We start from the raw sequence: 18,211 nt of genomic DNA, 5'->3' as shown, positions 1-18,211 counted from the left end.
AACAGGGTTTATAGTATGATCCCATTTTTGTAAGGAAAAGGTAACCCCCATAACAACAATGAAAACATGTTATGAACACCCTGTCATAATTTCAAAATTACTGGCCTTTTTCCTTGGTCTAATTTCCTTGCTTTTATTAATTCATTTCCCTCCTCCTTTATATCTTCTCCCTGTATCCAGCTGTTCAGATTTTGTTTAGATCCTTTTAATAGTTAGCTCAGATACCACCTCATTCATTCAGCAAGTATTCTGTCTTACCTGCTTTAGATAAGGCCTTGTGCTGACCCTTGGTGGAATACCGGAATGAATTGTATTTGATCCTGCTGTCCCGGAGCTGAAGTCTAGCAGGGAGAAAGGCACGTAGACAATGACACCATAGTGTGATTTGGAATGGGACAGAAGTAGGCCCAGAAGGCTGCCAGATGAGGGGCAATTAACCCCATCTGGGAAGGCTTCCTACTGGAGGGGACGTTTGTACTGAGTCTTGGAAGAGTGCTAGCTTTCCTTCATCCCCTTCCTCCACCAGAAATGGTCTTGTTCACTCTTTGGCCCTTCCAAGCAGGATGACTTCATACGGGAAAAATAGTTGAGTCAGTACCTTTATTCAAGCCCGAGTTCTGCCATTTACCAACTCGGTGACTCTGGGCAAGTCATTTATCCTCTGAGCCTCTATTTCCTCATCTATGTAATGGGGCTAATGCCAACTTACCTCTTAGGGCTGTCTTTAGTATTGGAGATAATGCATGGAAGGCTCCTGGGTGACTGTCAGCTCTAGAAGAGGGGGGACTACTTGTGTCTTGTTTTCCTCATAGCCAACTGTGTAGCATTGGATTGGATTCAATCTCAAAGCTGTGTGTATCTGGAGATGGTTCTGGAGCAAAGAATGGGCCTGACCATAGCAGGGCTTTGGGATGAGAAGGCTGAGAGGAGTACAGGGTACACAGGTTGCATCATAAGAAGAGAGAACCAGGTGCCTGGTCTTGGCTTATATAAAGGTGATGCAGGAGGGAAAATAAGAGTAGGCGTTCCTGGGAAAGGGATTCCAAGTAGGGAGTTCTGGCCCTGGTTCTTGGTCCTCTTCTACTGATACCATCTCTTAATCAATCTCACAGTCCAGGGCAGTGAGACATGGTGGACCACTACTTGCCATGGCATTCATGGCAATCTCAATCCCAACTTTGTCACTCACTAGCTGGCTGACCTTCACCAACTCACTTCACGCTTCTGAGCCTAGTTCCTTATCTGTTAAACAGGACTCAATACCACCAACATCATGGGGTTCATTTACTGAATGAACTGAGCTCATTCAGATGAATGCATTCAGAATTTGAGTGGCTGGCACATAATGGGTACTCAGGAAAGAGTAGCTATTATTAGTGTTCATTTCAGTAGATACTTTTGGAGTACTGCTGTGACCAGGGTCTCTGTTGGGTAACAGTTCTTGCCCTCCATGAGTTCCCAGTCACTCAGGGAGATTGAGAAGGGCTCTGACAGAGGAGAACACTGAAGGGTATGGAAGCCCAGAGGAAGGAATTTGGCCCTGTCTGGGGCTGGTACAGGTCAACTCAGCCTAAGAGTTGGGTCTTAAAGGTTAAGTAAGAGCCAGGGACAGAAGGGTGAAGTGTGGAAGAGCACTCCAGGCAGAAGGAATAGCATATAGCATATGGAAAAGAAACAGGATGTTATTGGGAAGGTCCGGAGGTTCTTTACCTGGGGTGCATGGGTCTCAGATGGGCTTCAGGAAACCCACGAACCTCCGGAAATTGAATGCAAAATGTTGCATGCATATACCTATGTGCATTTTTTGGTGGAAGAGATGGTCCATGGCTTTCATTAAATTGGTAAAGGGGTTTGCGTTCCCCCCAAAAAGGTTGAGAACCAATATTGTTGGTGACAAAGTGTCAGTTGAATGGATTCTAAATAGGAGAGTAATTTGGCAAAATTTGTGTTTTAGAAACATCACATTAGCAGTCAGTATGAAAAATGGGTTGTGTGCAGGGAGACCAGCTGGAAGGCCTAAACTGGGGTATTGGCAGAGAAGAAATGGATTTGAGCAGGGCTACTGTGTTGCACGACTCCAGTGAGCACCATTTGTTGAGAAGCATTTTAATTTCAAATTATAGAATCCAAACCCTTTGAGAGTTATTAATGAGATAGACTCAATAGAAGTGTCAGATGATATAAACTGTTGTGGATGTGTAAGGTGAGGGAAAGGGAAGAGGCGAGGATGAGTCAAAGTTAGCAGAGGGCCAGAGGGACGTGAGTCCATGCCAGGGTAATAGTGCAAGGGGAAAAGGGAACCTCTATTAATGCTCACCCAGCATCCAGAGTCCTTGGTCTCAGACATATTTACTAACTTTCATCCTACCCCTGGTTCTCAGAGATCCCAAATGACACTGGCAATACTCATTTCCCTGCGGATTTTGCAGAGGAATTACTTTTGCTTTGTGAGTCAGGTCAAGTTTCCTGAAGAAAGCTGTGTTTAAGCCAGTCATTCAATGTCCGTGAGGATTCTGAGAGTTAGAGATGGGGGAGGAGGTGCTGACAGTGTCTGCAAAGGCCTGGAGGTGAGCAAGGTGAAATCAGACATTGGAGGGTGCAGAGGTCAGGCTTACCTCAAGCAGCTGTCTGAAGAGTACAGGCTTTTTATTTTATTTTTTTGGTAGGCAGCTGGAGAGCCATGAACAGTTCTTGAGTAGGAAAAGAGGAAAAGTGACATGATCAAATTAGCATTTTAGCAGGGAAATGAGGGAGGAGGCTATTGCAGTAATTCAAGGGAGAGAGAAGCCAAGGTCGTGGGCATAGAGCCGAGGAGATGGATTTGAGAGGTGATCGGGAGGAAGAGAGGACTGGAGTCAGAGACTGAAGAGGTAACTGGGGAGAGAGGAGGAGGTGGAGATGACCGAGGCTGGAGTTCGCAGTAAGTTAGAATGTTCATGCCTGGCGTTGGATTCATTCATTCACCAAATATTTATTGAATACCAGGCACTGTGTTAGGCACTAGGGATTTAGCACTGAACAGAACAGATGCCTTTCCTGATGGATCTTACAGTGACTGAGACAGATAAATAAATAAACAACTAAATGTCTAGAGTGTATCTGATGTCAGTAAGTGCTATGAAGAAAAATAAAGCTGGGGTGATAAGGTAGAGAATGTTGGGGTGCCTTGTGAGAGGGAGGGCCTCTCTGATGAGAAAATATTTGGGCAGAGGCTTGAAGGAGGTAAAAGAGTGAGCCTTGTACCTCTCAGGGACGATGTTCCAGATAGAAGGAACCTCAGGTGTAAAGGCCCCAAGGCAAGAGTGTGTTTGGTCTGTTTGAGGAGCAGCAGGGAGACCAGTGTGATGGGAAAAAGGCTGAAGAAGGAGCGAGAGGAGTAGAAGATGAGATGGTAGGGGCGACATCACAGTCTATGTTTTGGAGCTATTTAGGAGGTAGAGTCCACAATAATTGGTGACAGACTTGCTAAGGGGGCAGGAAGAATCTAGGGTGACTCCAAGGTATGTTTTGGGCTCAGGTGACTGGATGAATGGTGGTGCCTTAAGGACAATGGTGAGATGCTAAGTCAGAGATCCCTATGAGAACTGAAGGCCCAAAGGGCCGTCCTGGTAGAGCTGTCCAGCAAGCTCTGGGCTCGACGGGTCCGGGACCCGGGAGAGGGATCCACACCTGAAGTTATGAAATGGAATGAGATCACTGAAAAAGTGTGGAGTGAAAGAGAAGAGGACCAGAGCAGAACTGGGACGGGGAAACCAACATGTAGGGAAGGAGCCCAGGAAGAAATGGGGGCGGGGTCAGAGCAGTAGGAGGAAAAGCAGTGGGGGTGGGCTCACAGAAGCAGAGGAAGGAAAGGGCCTAGCAGAGGAGGGCCTTGTTAAGAGTGTCAAATGTTGCAGCCTGTGGGGAGTAAGCTGAGGGCGGAAGAGAGTCTATTGGCTTTAACCATCAGGAGGGCCTGGGCGACCTTCCTCAGAACAGCTTCCGTGGAGTGGTGGGCGCATGAGGCAGATTGCAGTGGGTCGAAGAGCTCGTGGGAGGTACTGAAGTGAAACAGAGATGGCCAGTGTAGACAGGTTTCTTAAGAAGAAGCTTAGCTGTGAAGAGGAGAGAGGGACACAGGGGGATGTGGGGGCAGATAGAGGGTTTTTATTCCCAGATGGGAGAGACTTGAGCTTCTATAAATGTTGATAGGAAGGAGGCAACAGAAGGGGAGAGGTTGAAAACGCAGGAGGGAGAGGGGATGATTATTGTGGAGGAGGTAATGGGGATGGGCTCCAGAGTCCAGGTGAAGAGACTGGCCTTAAATGCTAGAGGGGCCCCCTCTTTCTTACAGAGGAGCAAAGCGGTAGTAGTGGTGGGGATGCAAGGGTATTGGGGGGTTAGCAAAAAAAATGCTTCAGGAAAGTTCAAAGCAACAAATGGAGAGCCCTGGCCAAGGGAATGGATGCTGGAGCTGGGAGGAAGCAGAGAATACTTCTGGCTAGGACTTCCTTAGGAAGTGGCACTTGAGCTGGGTCAGGAAATTCAGAAAGGATGGTAATAGGCAAAGACCTGTGCAGAGGGAAGAGTATTCTAAGTGGAAGAAACAGAATCAGCACACACATAGAGATGTGAAAAGGCTGGGCATGCTGATGGAATAAGGAACAAGCTAGCTTGATGAAGGCTGGGCGTGAGTAAGGAACATGGATACCACTATAATGGTTGTTATAATAATAGTTACCATGCACTAAGCACCAGCCTTGCTTAGTACATATTTGAATTCCTTTAGTCCCACCGGACCCTGCAGAATAGGTATTTCCTCAGTTTGCAGGTAAGGAAAGTGAGTCCCGGAATGGTGAAGAAATGAACCCAAGGTCATCCGGCTAGTAAATGATGGGGCTGGTATTGAAACTCAGGTCCATCTGACGCCATAGCCTGCGCTTTTGCCATCTAACAGGAAAGGCCTGGTAAGGCCATATGATGGGAGAGCCTTGAATGCCAACTTGAGGACCCTGAACTTTATCCAGGAGGCAGTGGGTGTCTGAGTAGAAGAGATGCATGCTTGAAGGTGGGCTTTAGGAAGGCTAATGTGGTTCAAGAATGGAGGGAGAAGAAATCAGGAGGTGACTGCAGTGTTAGGGGGAGAGGAAGCAGTGGCCTGGCCTGGAAAAGAGGGGAGTGAGGGGTGGGAATGGAATATTATTTGTTCCTCATGACAGCCTCGAGAGGTGTGGATCTTCTCTTTTTATAGATGAGGAATGGGACACTCAGAAAGGGAGGGCTACTTGCCCAGAACTGCTTCATGTGATTTTGCTGATTCAGGAAGTCCGTGGAACAATGTGTCAGAGGGAGCTCTGAGTCTGAGAAAGGCGTGTGCGTGCGTGTGTGTGCTTGTCTGTCCATCAGATGGACAGCAGTGCCTTCCCTTCCCTTCCCTTCCCTTCCCTGTCTGCATTCCTTCCCACCTCTTCCCATTCTTCCAGTTTCCTGGATCCCATAATTCCTGCATCCCCTGAGCCAAGGGGTCTGGGAATGAAGGTAACTGTTTCCTTGCCTGTCCCCAGAAGGTCAGCCTTGTCACTCCCAAGCCACCTGGTCCCCTCCCATCCCAACTGTCTGTCCATCCACCGTATGAAACTGTAGCCCAGCACCAGTGAATGCCACGTGCAGCCTGGCCCCTGGTACTGCTCAGCAGCACCCTAGGGATAGGTGCTTGTTCCTTCAGTGACTCTTCTCCCACTGCTATGGCTGCTTCTGTGTGGGCAGACGGCCACTTTGGGAATTAGATTTGGCTTACGAGTAGTTAACAATAATTACCACCATGTTCCCATTGCTGTTGTTTGCCAGACACTTGATATATGTTCTAGTTCTTGCAACAGTCCTGGGAGGTTCACATCACGAGCCCCATTTTTACAGACGAGGAAACTGAGGCTCCAAGAGTGACAGTAATGCGCTAGAGGGCATATAGCCTGGAACCACTTGTAGAGCTGGGATTTGAACCCAGGTCTGTTTGCCTCCAAAGCTGTGGGCTTCCCATACTCCATTTCCAAGTATCTCCCATTTTCCTGAGCCTGAACCTTCAGGAAATACAAATCCTCGTCCTTCAAGAACGGGGTGGGTTTCTAGAGATAGTGCCAAGTTCACCCAAAGGACCTAGTGGGATGAGTCTGAGACTTGGAGCTCTAAGAACTCTGGGTTCAAATCCTGACTCTACCACTTACCCAGCTGTGTGACCTGGAGCAAGTTATCTAACCTCTCTGAGCTTTAATTTCCTCATCTCTAAAATTTTCCTCTGCAGAGCTGTTGTAGGGGCTAAGTGAGATGATGCGTGCAAAATGAGAGCAGGTTGCTGTTATTATATTAAAATGAGGGTCAGGCACCTGGCAGGGTTAGAAAGGGAGTTGATATACGCTGAGGGTGACCTTAAGACTGAGCCCAGACTGGGTGTGGGGGAGGGCTGTCCCAGCACACTGAGTTGGGTGTGGCCCTGGATAATCCATCACACTGGCCTCCCGACCCTGACTCCCATTCTCGTCCCAACTTCTGGTTCCGGTCCTGGCCCTTCGCGTATCTCCCCTGCTCTGCAAACTAATGCCTCTGCCTCTCTCTGTCACCCGCCGCCTGTGGCCTCTACCCCGCCCTTCCTGGCCCCAGGGAAGAGGAGGAGGAGGAGGAGACTGAGGAAGAGGAAGAGGAAGACGCTCACCAGTTCTGCTGTCCGGCCTCCGAGTGCAGTAGTCCCTCCTCTCGGTAACTGAGAGGACAAGGGCCATTTTCTATGCAGAAGCAAAAGCCTTAACCAGCCCCTCCTTCCCCCTGCCCATGCCCACACAGATCCCCCATGGGACCCTGTCCCCTGCTTCAGGAACCAGATGGGCAAGCATCATACCCCTTTCTCCCCCCACCTCCTTCTTGGAATTCCCATCCCCACTGCTGTCTCCTCTGGACTCCAGCCCCTGAATTAAAGAGAGCTGGAGCCCTAGGTCCGACTAAAATGTGGGAGAAGCAGAACTTGGAGCTTGAAGCTTGGAACCTGGACCCTCCTGTACCCGCACTCCCACTTCCCAGGCACCCTGGAGCCTGCCACTACTGGAGAGGTCTCCAAATGACATCCCAAGGACCTACCTCTGTCCTCTGTGAGCACAAACAGAGATGCAGGGTGCCTAGGGCTCAGAGGACCAGACGGGGGCAGGACCCAGCCTGTCTAGTTCCCTGTCATTTGTTCCCTTGCTGTGGCCATTGCTGCCATCTCCTCCACTGCTTGAAGGCCTCACCCCACGCCCTCTGCCACTCCCATAGTGCTCTGTAAATATGATCAGGAGGAAAAGGCCTCTCAGAGTACGTGTTGCTGTGTACAAAGGAATTTCCATCAATAAAAGCTGATCTCTTCTCTCTGTCTGATGTATATTCCACCCACCCCTACTTCCCTCTTCCCATCCCCACCAGGGCCTTGCCCTCTTTCCTATTCAGGACTGGGAATAGGGGCCGGGAAAGAGAGTAGGGTTTGACTCGTGGTTTCGTCATCACCCAGGAGGCACTCAATAAATGCATGAATGACTCCCAACACGGGCAGGCTAACCTTGGACGTGTCACGTGACCTCTCTGACATGTAGTTTTCCCATCTGTAGAAAGGAGAAGGGTTGGATTAGAGGGTCTCCAATGGCTCTTCCAGCTGTGACATTTTGTGAATCTCAGATGCTACAGTTTTAAGAAGCTATGATTATGTGAATTTAATAGACAATGATTCAGTGACACATTCCACTGCAATTTTATGATTTCTGTTTCTACAATGCAGTGATTTTGGGATTCTCCAATCCTGTGGTTTTAAGATTGCATAATTCTACCATTTGAACAAATTCTGAAGATGCAATTTTAATATTCTGCAATGTTTAGATTCTTTGATCGTTTACTTTTAAGGTTCTGATTCTACAACTTTAGGGATCTCTGAATCTGAGAGGAAGCCATTTCCCCCCTATGCAGCAACCCTAAATATTCCCTGCACTTGGCCAGAGGCTGGTTCTAAGACTCCCTGGAGGCTGTCAACTGGAGGGTGGAAGATGTCCTTTACGGGTTTGTAGGACTCACACTTTCCATGATGTGTCTGTGTTAGGAGCACAACCGGGAGACCCCAAAGTGGGCGGCTCATACCCCTGACTTTTCCTCTCTGAGCCTTTGGTATTAGACAAATCTGAGTTTACCTTCTGGTTCTGCCACTTACATCTGTATAACCTTGAGCAAGTTTTTTCTTCTCCTTGTGCTTTGTTTTCCTCCTGAGTACAGTGAGAATATATCTACCTCTCTGGGTTGTCATGAAGATTAACAAGAAAGAACACGAGTCCAGCATAGGGGCTTGTGCACTGTTGGGCAAGTGTGCTGTGATTGGTGGTTCTTATTTTGATTAAGGCCCAAGTGAGAGTTTTCTCCTGTCTTTTCTTTCCTCCCTCCCTTCAGCATCCCTATCACATTGAACCTCTAGGTTTCCTAGAACCTCACCTCCTTCCCTCACTTATTGCCTTACTTGCTCAACTCATCTACTCATTCACCCATTCAAAGTCTCACTTATTTCTCCCCTCCCTCCCTGCCTGTCTCTCTTATTTACTCTTCCTCATTCTACCCAACAAAGCATTGTTTGAGCCCTTACTGGGTACAAGACCTGACGCTAAATACTGTGAGAGATCCAAAGTAAGACAGAGGCCAGGTGTGGTGGCTCATACCTGTAATCCCAGCCCTTTGGGAGGCTGAGACAGGCGGATGGCTTGAGGCCAGGAGTTTCAGACCAGCCTGGGCAACATAGTGAGACCTCATCTCTACAAAAAGATTTTTTTTTGAAAGCATGACAGTGGCTATGTCCTCTGCGAGTTCTCCATCTCCCAGGGGAGATGGGAGATGAGAAATCCTTTGGGAAAGTAGGAAGGATGCAAAGGGTTAAAATGACTGGACAGGAATGGCTTCAGTAACGAGCACATTTTGTTCCTGGCCCAGAAAGGAAGGAGATGTCAAGGTGGGTGGGGAGATGTGGTGTCCAGGAGGGCTTGCTGGAGGAAGCGGTGCAAGAGTTGAGCCTTGAAGGCTGGTAAGGGTTTGAAGAGGTGGCAAGGGGTGAGAAGGCATTACAGGAGACAGGGACCACATAGACAAAAACCTAGGGGAGAACTCCAGGGTCATGCAGGGGAATGGTGGGTACATTACTCTGTTCATTCCGCTCTCCAGGGTGTGTGAATGTAGGAGACCTGGGACTGGGGACGAGGAGACCATTCCACCCTTCCACTGAATGGAGAGAGAAGCAAGTGTGGGGGTGAGGACGGGAGTTCAACTACATGGAGGGAGGAGGCAAGTCAGGGTCAGATGGCCCTCCCGACCTATGGGCAACTGAATTGACTGAATCGGGCAGAGGCCTTGTGCTGTGGGAAGGGGGCAGGGTTTTGATCAGCCGTGAGACAAATATGTGTGCACGCATGATCTCCATGTGCCCGGGCATCCTCACACATGTCTTTGCACGAGGCTCTGCAGGTCTCACGGTCGCGAGACTGTGCACACTGCTGCAGGGCTGAGGAAATGTGATGATGTGAGACTGGGTGTGAGGAATTCTGAGTGTGAGGTTGATTGTGTGAAGTGGTGACTTTATGTACCTGGCAGCCTTGATGTGTGTGTCTGGTGGATGTAATCACAAGGCTGGGTGTGGGTGGCTTTTAAGCATGTGAGGCTGTGGCCTTTAGGGTGACAGTTGTCAGGCAGGATGGTCACACACACACAGACACACGTGATTTCTACCTGTGGTCTTCGAGGACCCAGGGTGGCTGCTGAGTAACTGCTGTGTGCTTAGCTCTGGCATGAGCGCCATAGGTTCGAAAAGGTGAATCGCACCGGGTCGCTGCCCTTGGGAAACAGGACGGGGGTGTGGGGTAGGAGACGGACACTTTAAGAGAGAACCACAAGTTAGCCAGGGAGAAAGACTGACTGTGATATATGGGTATGCACAAGACACAGGGGAGGGAGTCACTGACCCTGTCATGTTGTGCGAGGGGCAGGAGTGAGTCAGCATTGACTTCCCAGAAGGACCAACCTGCTCAGGGTACTGCAAGATGAAGATGAGCTCACCCAGACCGAACAAGTCCAGGGGTGAAGGGGAGACAGAGGACATTCTGGGCAGAAGAAACAAAGGAAGAGTATGAGCATGGGCTTGGTGATGTGGATCAGCTTGCTGTAGTATAGGAATTGCAAGTAGCCTGCTGTTGCCTATGACATTGAGGAACTTACAGGGCAGGGTGGGAGGTGAGAGGTGGGGAGACAGGCCCGATTCAGAGGGGCTTCTGAAGCTAAGAGTGGGATGCTGGCCAGAAGTGAGGGGGATTCTTGTCCTGTGCAACCCTGGGCAAGTCACTTTGACTCTCTGGACCTCCATTTGGGTCTGTGGGATTGGATAGTTCATAAAGCCTAGTCCGTCCAGTCCATCCCAGCTCTGTGCATCTTCTGCCACCCTTGGCCAGCCACATTCATGAGTCATTGCTCTTGAAGTCAGGAGCTTCTTCCATCTAAACTCAGTCCTTCCTGCTTCCTCCTGGGTTGCTTCCTCATTCACCCACTCCACAAATATTTACCCAGCATCCAATCCCTTGTGTGCCACTGTGGGAAGGCACGGGGAGATGAAGAATGCAAGGACTGTACCTTGGAGGGACTGCTCAGTAGTGCCTGCAACAGAGGATGGGGTGGTGCTAAGAGCACGAGCTTTGTGTTCAGATACATTTTTGTTTGAATCTTGGCTCCACCAGTGCCGAGCTTCGAGGCTTCGGGCAGGTTTCATCATCTGTGCTGTCCTCCTCAGAGAGAACAACCTAGACCTTGCAAAGTTGCTCAGCCTAGCAAAATGACAACTCAATAAATGACAACTATTATTTTTAGGGCTGCACAGCAGCAAAGCTGGGATTCAAACCCAGGTCTGTGCGCTCCCAAAGCCTGTGTATGCCCACTGCATACCCAGTCAGCTCAGCTCCTTCAAAGGCTTCTTTCTCCCCTGTCAGTTCCTGTGCGAAGTGAGACTGGACTCGGGCTTAGAATCCCTGTGACACTGGGATTGGGCAGCAGAACTAGCTTGCCGAAGAAATATTGGAGGGAGAGGTGGCTGCAGTCCCCCTGCCTCCTCTCTCCCCTACCACTGGGTCCAGTCTTCTGGCCCAGTCTGCTCCTTCCAGAACCCAAAGCCCCTGGCCCCATCCAGGTGCAATGACCTCCTCATCTTGTCTTCTTGTCTCTACTTCCGGTCCATCCCGTTCCCCCCACTGCCACCTAAGTTGTCATGGGGATAGTCCTCACCATCCCTAGCTTCCTCTTGCCCTCATCTTATGATATCCATGGCAACAGCCCCCATTCGTTTCCATGGCAACTGCATCCTGATCCCATCCCCTGCTGGCTGCCTGGTTCCGGGTAGTGCCAATAAAGGGAAGGAGGGAGAGAAGACCTCCCATTAGGAGCAGCATTCGAGGAGGGTTAGTGCCCCTGCCATGGGCAGGCCAACCCCAGATCCCTGTGGAACATCCTACACTGCTTCTCCCCATCTTAGTGCTTTGGCACACAATGTTCCCTCACTCTTCATCTCTACCAACTCCTTCCAGGCAAGACCCAGTCCACAAGCTTCCTCCCCAAGGAAGCCTTCCAGGCAGCAGAGGAACTAGCACAAGCTTTGGGGTTTGAATCCCTGTCCTGCCACTTGCTAGCTCTGAGACCTTTGGCAGTCATTTCCCCTCTTGGAGTTTTTTTCTTCATCTGCAAAATAGGAATCCTAATTCTTCCCTCACGTTTGCCATGTAGATTAAATAATGTGTGGAAAATGCCTGACACAGGGAAGGTGCGCAGTAAGTGTGAGTTTATTTTTATTCTGCTCAACCACCCCCAAACAGAAGGGATCTCTCTCCTGCACTCCCCCAGCACTTCCTCTGTTCCCCAGCCCTGATAACTTTCTGCTTTGTACTGTGGTTATTTGTGTAACATAGCTTATTTCCCCCTCTGCAGAGGATGCTCTCCAATTTCCCCCACAGAATAGCCCAGCAGACGGTGCACATGGGCATGTGTGTGTGTGTGTGTGATCGTGTCCGTATATGTGCATGTCTGCATGTGTTTGTGTCTATTTTCATGTGTCTGTGGATGTGTTTTTGTTTCTAGGTTTGTCTGCCTTTGGATGTGTCTGTGTTATTGTACCTCTGCGTGCATGTGTGTGAGTGTGTGTGTGTGTGTGTGCACATGCAGATGTTTTGCTCCTGGCTGGGAAGAGTCCGGGGGTGGGAGGGGTGCGGCTCCCAGACCCTTTCTGAAGTCCAGGAATCCAAAGAAGGAATTGGTTTTGCTTGACCCTGCACAGATGAGAAACTGAGGTGCAGAGAGGAAAAGTGACATGCCTGGGCTTACACAACTGGTCAGTGGCAGTCAGGACCTGAGCCTCGGCCTGCCCAGCATCTTACTCTACAACAGGCTCGCTCTCTGTCTCTGTGTGCGCATGTGTGTGTATGTGTGCGGGAGAAAAAGAAGAAGAGAGATTTTCCATGTGATCAGCATGTTCCCGAGTGTTGTTCTGGGGGCTCTGACTTGAGGGATTCCACATCCCCAGTGCTGTTTCTTCAGCAGTATGTGTGATATCAGAAGCAACACCCTCAAGCACCCTCCTTTTTTTTTGCCAGGCTCCCTTGTGGGAGGCTGTGCTGACAGCCCGACCTCCCTGCCACTATTCCCTTTGCAACCAAAACAGGGGGTGAGCTCTCAAGGGAGGAATTGCCAAAGAGTGCAGAGCCAGGGGCAGCACAGAGCTGGGAGTGAGGAGAGGCAGCAAGATGTCATGAAAATCCTGGGCCCTGCGTTTGAATCCTAGCTTTTTTACTTAATAACTATGTGACCTTGAGCAAGTTTATATCACCTCTCTGAGCCTCAGTGTCTTCATCTATAAAATGAGGCTAATGGTGCTTGCCTTGATAAGTTTCAAGAATTCAATGAGCTAAGTAGTGCCTTTGTCCTAGGAATTAGAGGTGACAACAGGGCCCTACAGCAGCCCGAGAGGAGCTGGTGTAAGGCAGCCTGTGTGGAGCAGGCAGGCAGGCATGGAAAGGCACACCTGAGCTGAGTGTTGAAGGCTGAGCAGGAGGTAGCCAGGTTGGGGCAATGGGGCAGAGAATATATGAGGTGGGGGGACAAGTCAGGAGAGCCATCCATGGCCACATTGAGGAAGTTGAAGGTTATCCCATGGCTGCTGATTCCTGGAACACCCAAGTTAGATCATGTCCCTCCTCTGCTCACCTCAATCAGAGCAAACACCAAAGTCTTTATTGTAGGCTCATGCCCTTTCCGATTTGCGCCCCATGACCTCTCTGATCTTATCTCCTATCTCCTCTCATTCACTCTGTTCTACCTCCGGGCCTTTGCACTGGCTGTACCCTCTCTCTGGACTGCTACTGCCTTTGCCATGCAACTTACTCTCACTTCCGTCAGCACTCTGCTTATATGCCATTGCTCCAGAAAGGCCTTCCCTGAGCACCACATCTCAAACAGCACCTTTTTGCAATCTGCTTTATTTTCCTTCCTAGCACTTCACCGCTACCTGAAATGGCAGGATATATTTACTTGTTTCTTTCTTCTCTAAGCCTCCAACCTTGTGCCCCCTATAATGAGACCATTCTCTGGGTCACAGCCACACCCGTTCCCTCGCTAGAACATCACCTCCCTGAGAATGTTCTTGTGCATTTTGCTCACTAGTATATTTCCAGCACCCAGCACTGTGCCTGGCATACAGAAGGTGCTCAGTTGTTGTTTGTTGAGTGAGTTATCTGGCACTGTGGAAGGGTTTTAGTGAGAGAATTTAGGTTAGAATGGTTTTTTTTGTTTTTGTTTTTGTTTTTGAGACAGGGTTTCACTCTGTTGCCCAGGCTGGAGTGAAGTGGCACCATCACGGCTTACTGCAGCCTTGACCTCCTGGGCTCAAGCGATTTTTCTACCTCAGCCTCCCTAGTAGCTAGGACCAAAGGCACGTGCCACCACGCCTGGCTAATTTTTTATTTTTATTTTATTTTTTTGAGATGGAGTGTCGCTCTGTCACTCAGGCTGGAGTGCAGTGGCACAATCTTGGCTCACTGCAACCTCCACCTCCCGGGTTCAAGCGATTCTTGTGCCTCAGCCTCCCGAGTAGCTGGGACTACAGGGGCCCGCCACCACACCCGAATAATTTTTTCGTATTTTTGGTAGAGATGAGGTTTTGCCATGTTGCCCAGGCTGGTCTTCAACTCCTGGCCTTAAGTGATCCTTCCATGTCAGCCTCTGGAGTAGCTGGGATTACAAGTGTGAGCCACTGTGCCCAACTAGATTTGTACTTTTTTTGTTTTTTGGAGACAGTCTCACTCTATCTCCCAGGCTGGAGTACAGTGGTGCGATGTCAGCTCACTGTAACCTCCGTCTCCTGGGTTCAAGTGATTCTCCTGCCTCAGCCTCCCAAGTAGCTAAGATTACAGGCCCACCATGCTCAGTTAATTTTTGTAGTTTTAGTAGAGATGTGGTTTCATCATGTTGGCCAGGCTGGTCTTGAACTCCTGACCTCAGGTGATCCACGTGCCTTGGCCTCCCAAAGTGCTGGGATTACAGGCATGAGCTATGGTGCCTGGCCTAGATTTGTACTTTTGGTTGTTGTTGGGTTTTTTTTGTTTGTTTGTTTTTTGTTTGTTTGTTTTTTTAAGACACAGTCTCACTCTGTCTCCCAGGCTGGAGTGCAGTGGCGCGATCTTGGCTCACTGCAACCTCTGCCTCCTGGATTCAAGCGATTCTCCTGCCTCAGCAGGAGATTACAGGCGCCCACCACCACGCCCGGCTAATTTTTGTATTTTCAGTAGAGACGGGTTTTCGCCATGTTGCCCAGGTTGGTTTTGAACTCCTGGCCTCATGCTCGCCTCAGCCTCCCAAAGTGCTGGGATTATAGGAGTGAGCCACCACACCTGGCCCAGATTTGTACTTTTGAAAGCTCTCACTGGCCACAGGGTGAAGAATGGGTTGGAAGAGGAGATTGGAGGCTATGGTAAAAGTTCAGGAGAAAGTATTTCTTAGAGCAGCCTCCTGAGCACATTCATTGACTCCCTCTGGACGGCAGCTTTTATTGAGCACCTACTGTGTTCCAGGCCGTGTGCTCTGTGTTAGCTGGGAGATTATCAAACTCTCTTCCTGAGCTGGGATTCTGGGAGTCATGAACACAAATAGCTGTCACGCTTTGCCAAAGCTAACCTGTGCCATAAAAAGCAGGACAGACATGTGCTGTGTGTGGGAGCTCTGAACAGGATCAGCAATAATTTCTGGCTGGAGGCGGGATTCAGGAGGGCTTCTTAGTGGTGGCATATGACCTGAATCTTGACGGAACTAGGATGTGGGGGAATTTCTCAGATTGCAGATGGCGGAGACGATGGGGATTGCATTTCAAGTGGTAGGTACTGTATGAGCAGTTTTGGAGATAGAAAGCAGTGGAGCATTTGGGAAAAGCAGGATCTGGGCCAGGCTGGAATGACAGGTGGATGGAGTAGGGGGCTGGCAGCCAACCCTGAAGTATGGCTTAATGTTTAAGAGTGTGGGCTCTGGAGTCAGACTGCCTGGATTTGAATCCGGGCTCTATCATTAGTGGCTGTGTGACCATAGATATGTTACTTAACCTCTCTGGGCCTCAGTTTCTTTACGTGTAAAATGAAGATAAATTACAGTACCTATCTCATATGGTTGTCTTGAAGAGTAAACAGGTTATTCAGTGTGGTGGTAACAATGGTACCTAAATGTACTAAATGGTCTATAAATATTAGCTGTTGTATCTTGGAGAAGCCTCAAATGCCAGAATAAGGGACTTGGGCTATCTCTTCTGAGCAGTGGAAGTTATAGATGATGGTTCATGCATACAGGAGACAGTTGATCAAAACTGGGCTTGAGCCGTGTGCTGGGAGGGGAGGTTTGAGAGATTAGTGGGCATGATCCTGCAGTTCTGGCAGGGAGGAGAGGAACATCTTAGATGCCGGGGGTGGGCTGAGCTGGGGCTGAACCCTGGAGCGGCGGTGATGTCAGGGCCACCGTCCCAGGCCCCGGAGGGAAGAGAATTTGGGGTGGAGGGTGAGCAATGGGTGGGAGCTCCCCCCAGGGCGGAGCCGAGCTCCACAGTGCTGCAGCCCGCGACCGGGCCTCGTGGGCGCAGCCTTCACGCCACATCCAGCCCCCAGTGCAAAGCGCTCTGCTGCGAGGCTGGCAGGCCTGTTGCAGCTCAAGCTCCTGCACTGGTAGGGTCCCCCCCAGTACCCACCCCAGCCCATTTCTGCCCTTTGCCTTCCCCTCTGCCAAATAGGGGCTGGGGAGTACCCCTTTGCCTGTTTACCAGCCAAGAGCCTCCAACCTTGTGCCCCCCATAATGAGACCATTCTCTGGGTCCCAGCCACACCTATTCCCCCCACAGCCTCCTCCATGCCTCACCTTCGTGTTCCTTCCTGCCCGACTCCTTCCCTGTCTTCCCCACCTCTGTAGCTCTTCACCATGCAGGCTCGGCTCAAGGCGCCTGGGCTCTGTCGCCACCTGGGTTCCCTGGCAGCCTGGTTGCCATGGCACCATGGGAGCAGTTCTGGTGGAACAACAGCTCTGGGAAACCAGGGCGGGCAATCCCGGGGCCCAGCTCCTGCCACGCGTGGAGACCCCCCTGCCCCCTTCCCCCAGCTGAGCAGAGGAGGCCATGAGGAGAAAAAGGAAGCTGCCCCGCAGGGCTGCTCTTTACCTGTGAGGATGCTGGATGGGAGGCGCCTCCCACTGTTGCTGCTCGCCCTGCCCTGCTGCTGGCCCTGCCCTCGCAGCCAGGGAACCCTGGGAACTGGCTTGGCCTGGCCTGGAGTTCAGGCACCAGGGGGCAGGGGCCAGGCTGCAGGGGGCAGGGCTGGGCAGGTGAGGGGAGAGTCTGGGTGGGCAGGGTGCAGGGGTGGGCCTCACACAGCTGGGACAGGGCTGGGAGGGGGTGGCGCTTCGAAGGAGCTAATCTGGGGTGGTGCTGGGACTCCGACTGGGAGGGAAATCACAGCGCACTGTGTTGGGGACAAGGCCAGGAGGGGATGGAGCTGTAAGGGGAAGAGGTCTGTGGGGAGGGGTGGAGCTGTGAGGGGACAGAAAAAAGGGCATGAAGAGACAAGACTGGGAGGGGAGTGGTCTCGGGGAGAAGGCTGTGAGGGGTGAGGAGGACGGGACCAAACAGATCCTTGAGGGAAAGGAGTCTAAGAGGATCTTGCTGTGAAGGCAAGGGGGCTGGAAGGGAAGGGACTTGGGTGGGAGTGGGGAGACAGTCCAAGAGCTAGGACTCACCCTGGCCTGTAAGTGTTGGGTCCCTATATCTGTGAGGAAGCTGGGGTGGATGGGATGGGGGGCAGGGATCTGGCTCACCCACTCTCAGTCTGGCCCAGTAGGCCCCTCTCCTGTCCCAACATCCTGGCTCATCTTATCTCATCCCCACAGTGTGGAGGGTGATGCCCCAGGCAGTGACCTGAGCACAGCGGTTGATAGTCCTGGGAGCCAACCCCCCTACCGGCTGAGCCAGCTGCCCCCCTCCAGCAGCCACATGGGGGGCCCCCCTGCTGGAGTGGGCCTTCCCTGGGCTCAACGGGCACGCCTCCAGCCAGCCAGTGTCGCCCTGAGGAAGCAGGAGGAGGAGGAGATAAAGCGCTCCAAGGCCCTATCGGACAGCTATGAACTCTCCACAGACCTGCAGGACAAGAAGGTGCAGAAGAGGCAGTCTGGTTGGGAATGGGAGTTGGGATGCAAGAGAGCGCCAGGGGAGGGTTTGGGATGTGGCTCTTAGGGGTGGAATCAGGGAGGGATAATGAGGCTGGAATTGGAGAAGACTGGCCCAGGACCCTTCACCACACTGGGGATGCACTCATTCACCACCCATCCACTGAGGCTTGTATTCACTCAAGAAACATTTACTGAGCTCCCTGCCCAGGTCTTGGAGATGTAAAGATGAATGAGTCCTGGATCTGGTCCCCAAAAAACTCAGTCTAACGGGAAGCACACATATCAGTTGACCTTTTCAGAAGAGTGCCATACAATAGATTATTTAGCTTAAAAAAAGGTGGAGGGAAAACAAAATACTACATATAGGAAAAAACTGGAAGGACATATACGAAAACATATACCCTAAACCAAAGGACATATTCTAGTTAGGTGTTTGGAATGGAGGTAATTCCTTCCCTTCCTTCCTTCCTTC

The 18,211-nt window shown here is 50.7% G+C and overlaps 1 protein-coding gene across 2 annotated transcripts in view; it reads left to right on the top strand.

The window, feature by feature from the left end:
- IQSEC2 (IQ motif and Sec7 domain 2) overlaps window positions 1–18,211 on the top strand; it is a 49,973-nt gene that overhangs the window by 10,518 nt on the left and 21,244 nt on the right. The window contains exon 3 of one of the 2 annotated variants that reach the window (XM_011970358.1): window positions 17,461–17,722. In XM_011970358.1, the coding sequence (XP_011825748.1) occupies window positions 17,461–17,722 (262 nt within the window). Of the gene's footprint in view, window positions 1–6,633; window positions 7,374–17,460; window positions 17,723–18,211 lie in introns of those variants that run through there. The other variant, XM_011970359.1, reaches the window with a different exon arrangement.

The sequence above is a fragment of the Mandrillus leucophaeus genome, unplaced genomic scaffold, assembly GCF_000951045.1.
Source record: "Mandrillus leucophaeus isolate KB7577 unplaced genomic scaffold, Mleu.le_1.0 Scaffold946, whole genome shotgun sequence".
Lineage (NCBI taxonomy): Eukaryota > Metazoa > Chordata > Mammalia > Primates > Cercopithecidae > Mandrillus > Mandrillus leucophaeus.
This window is presented reverse-complemented; position numbering and strand designations above follow the sequence as displayed.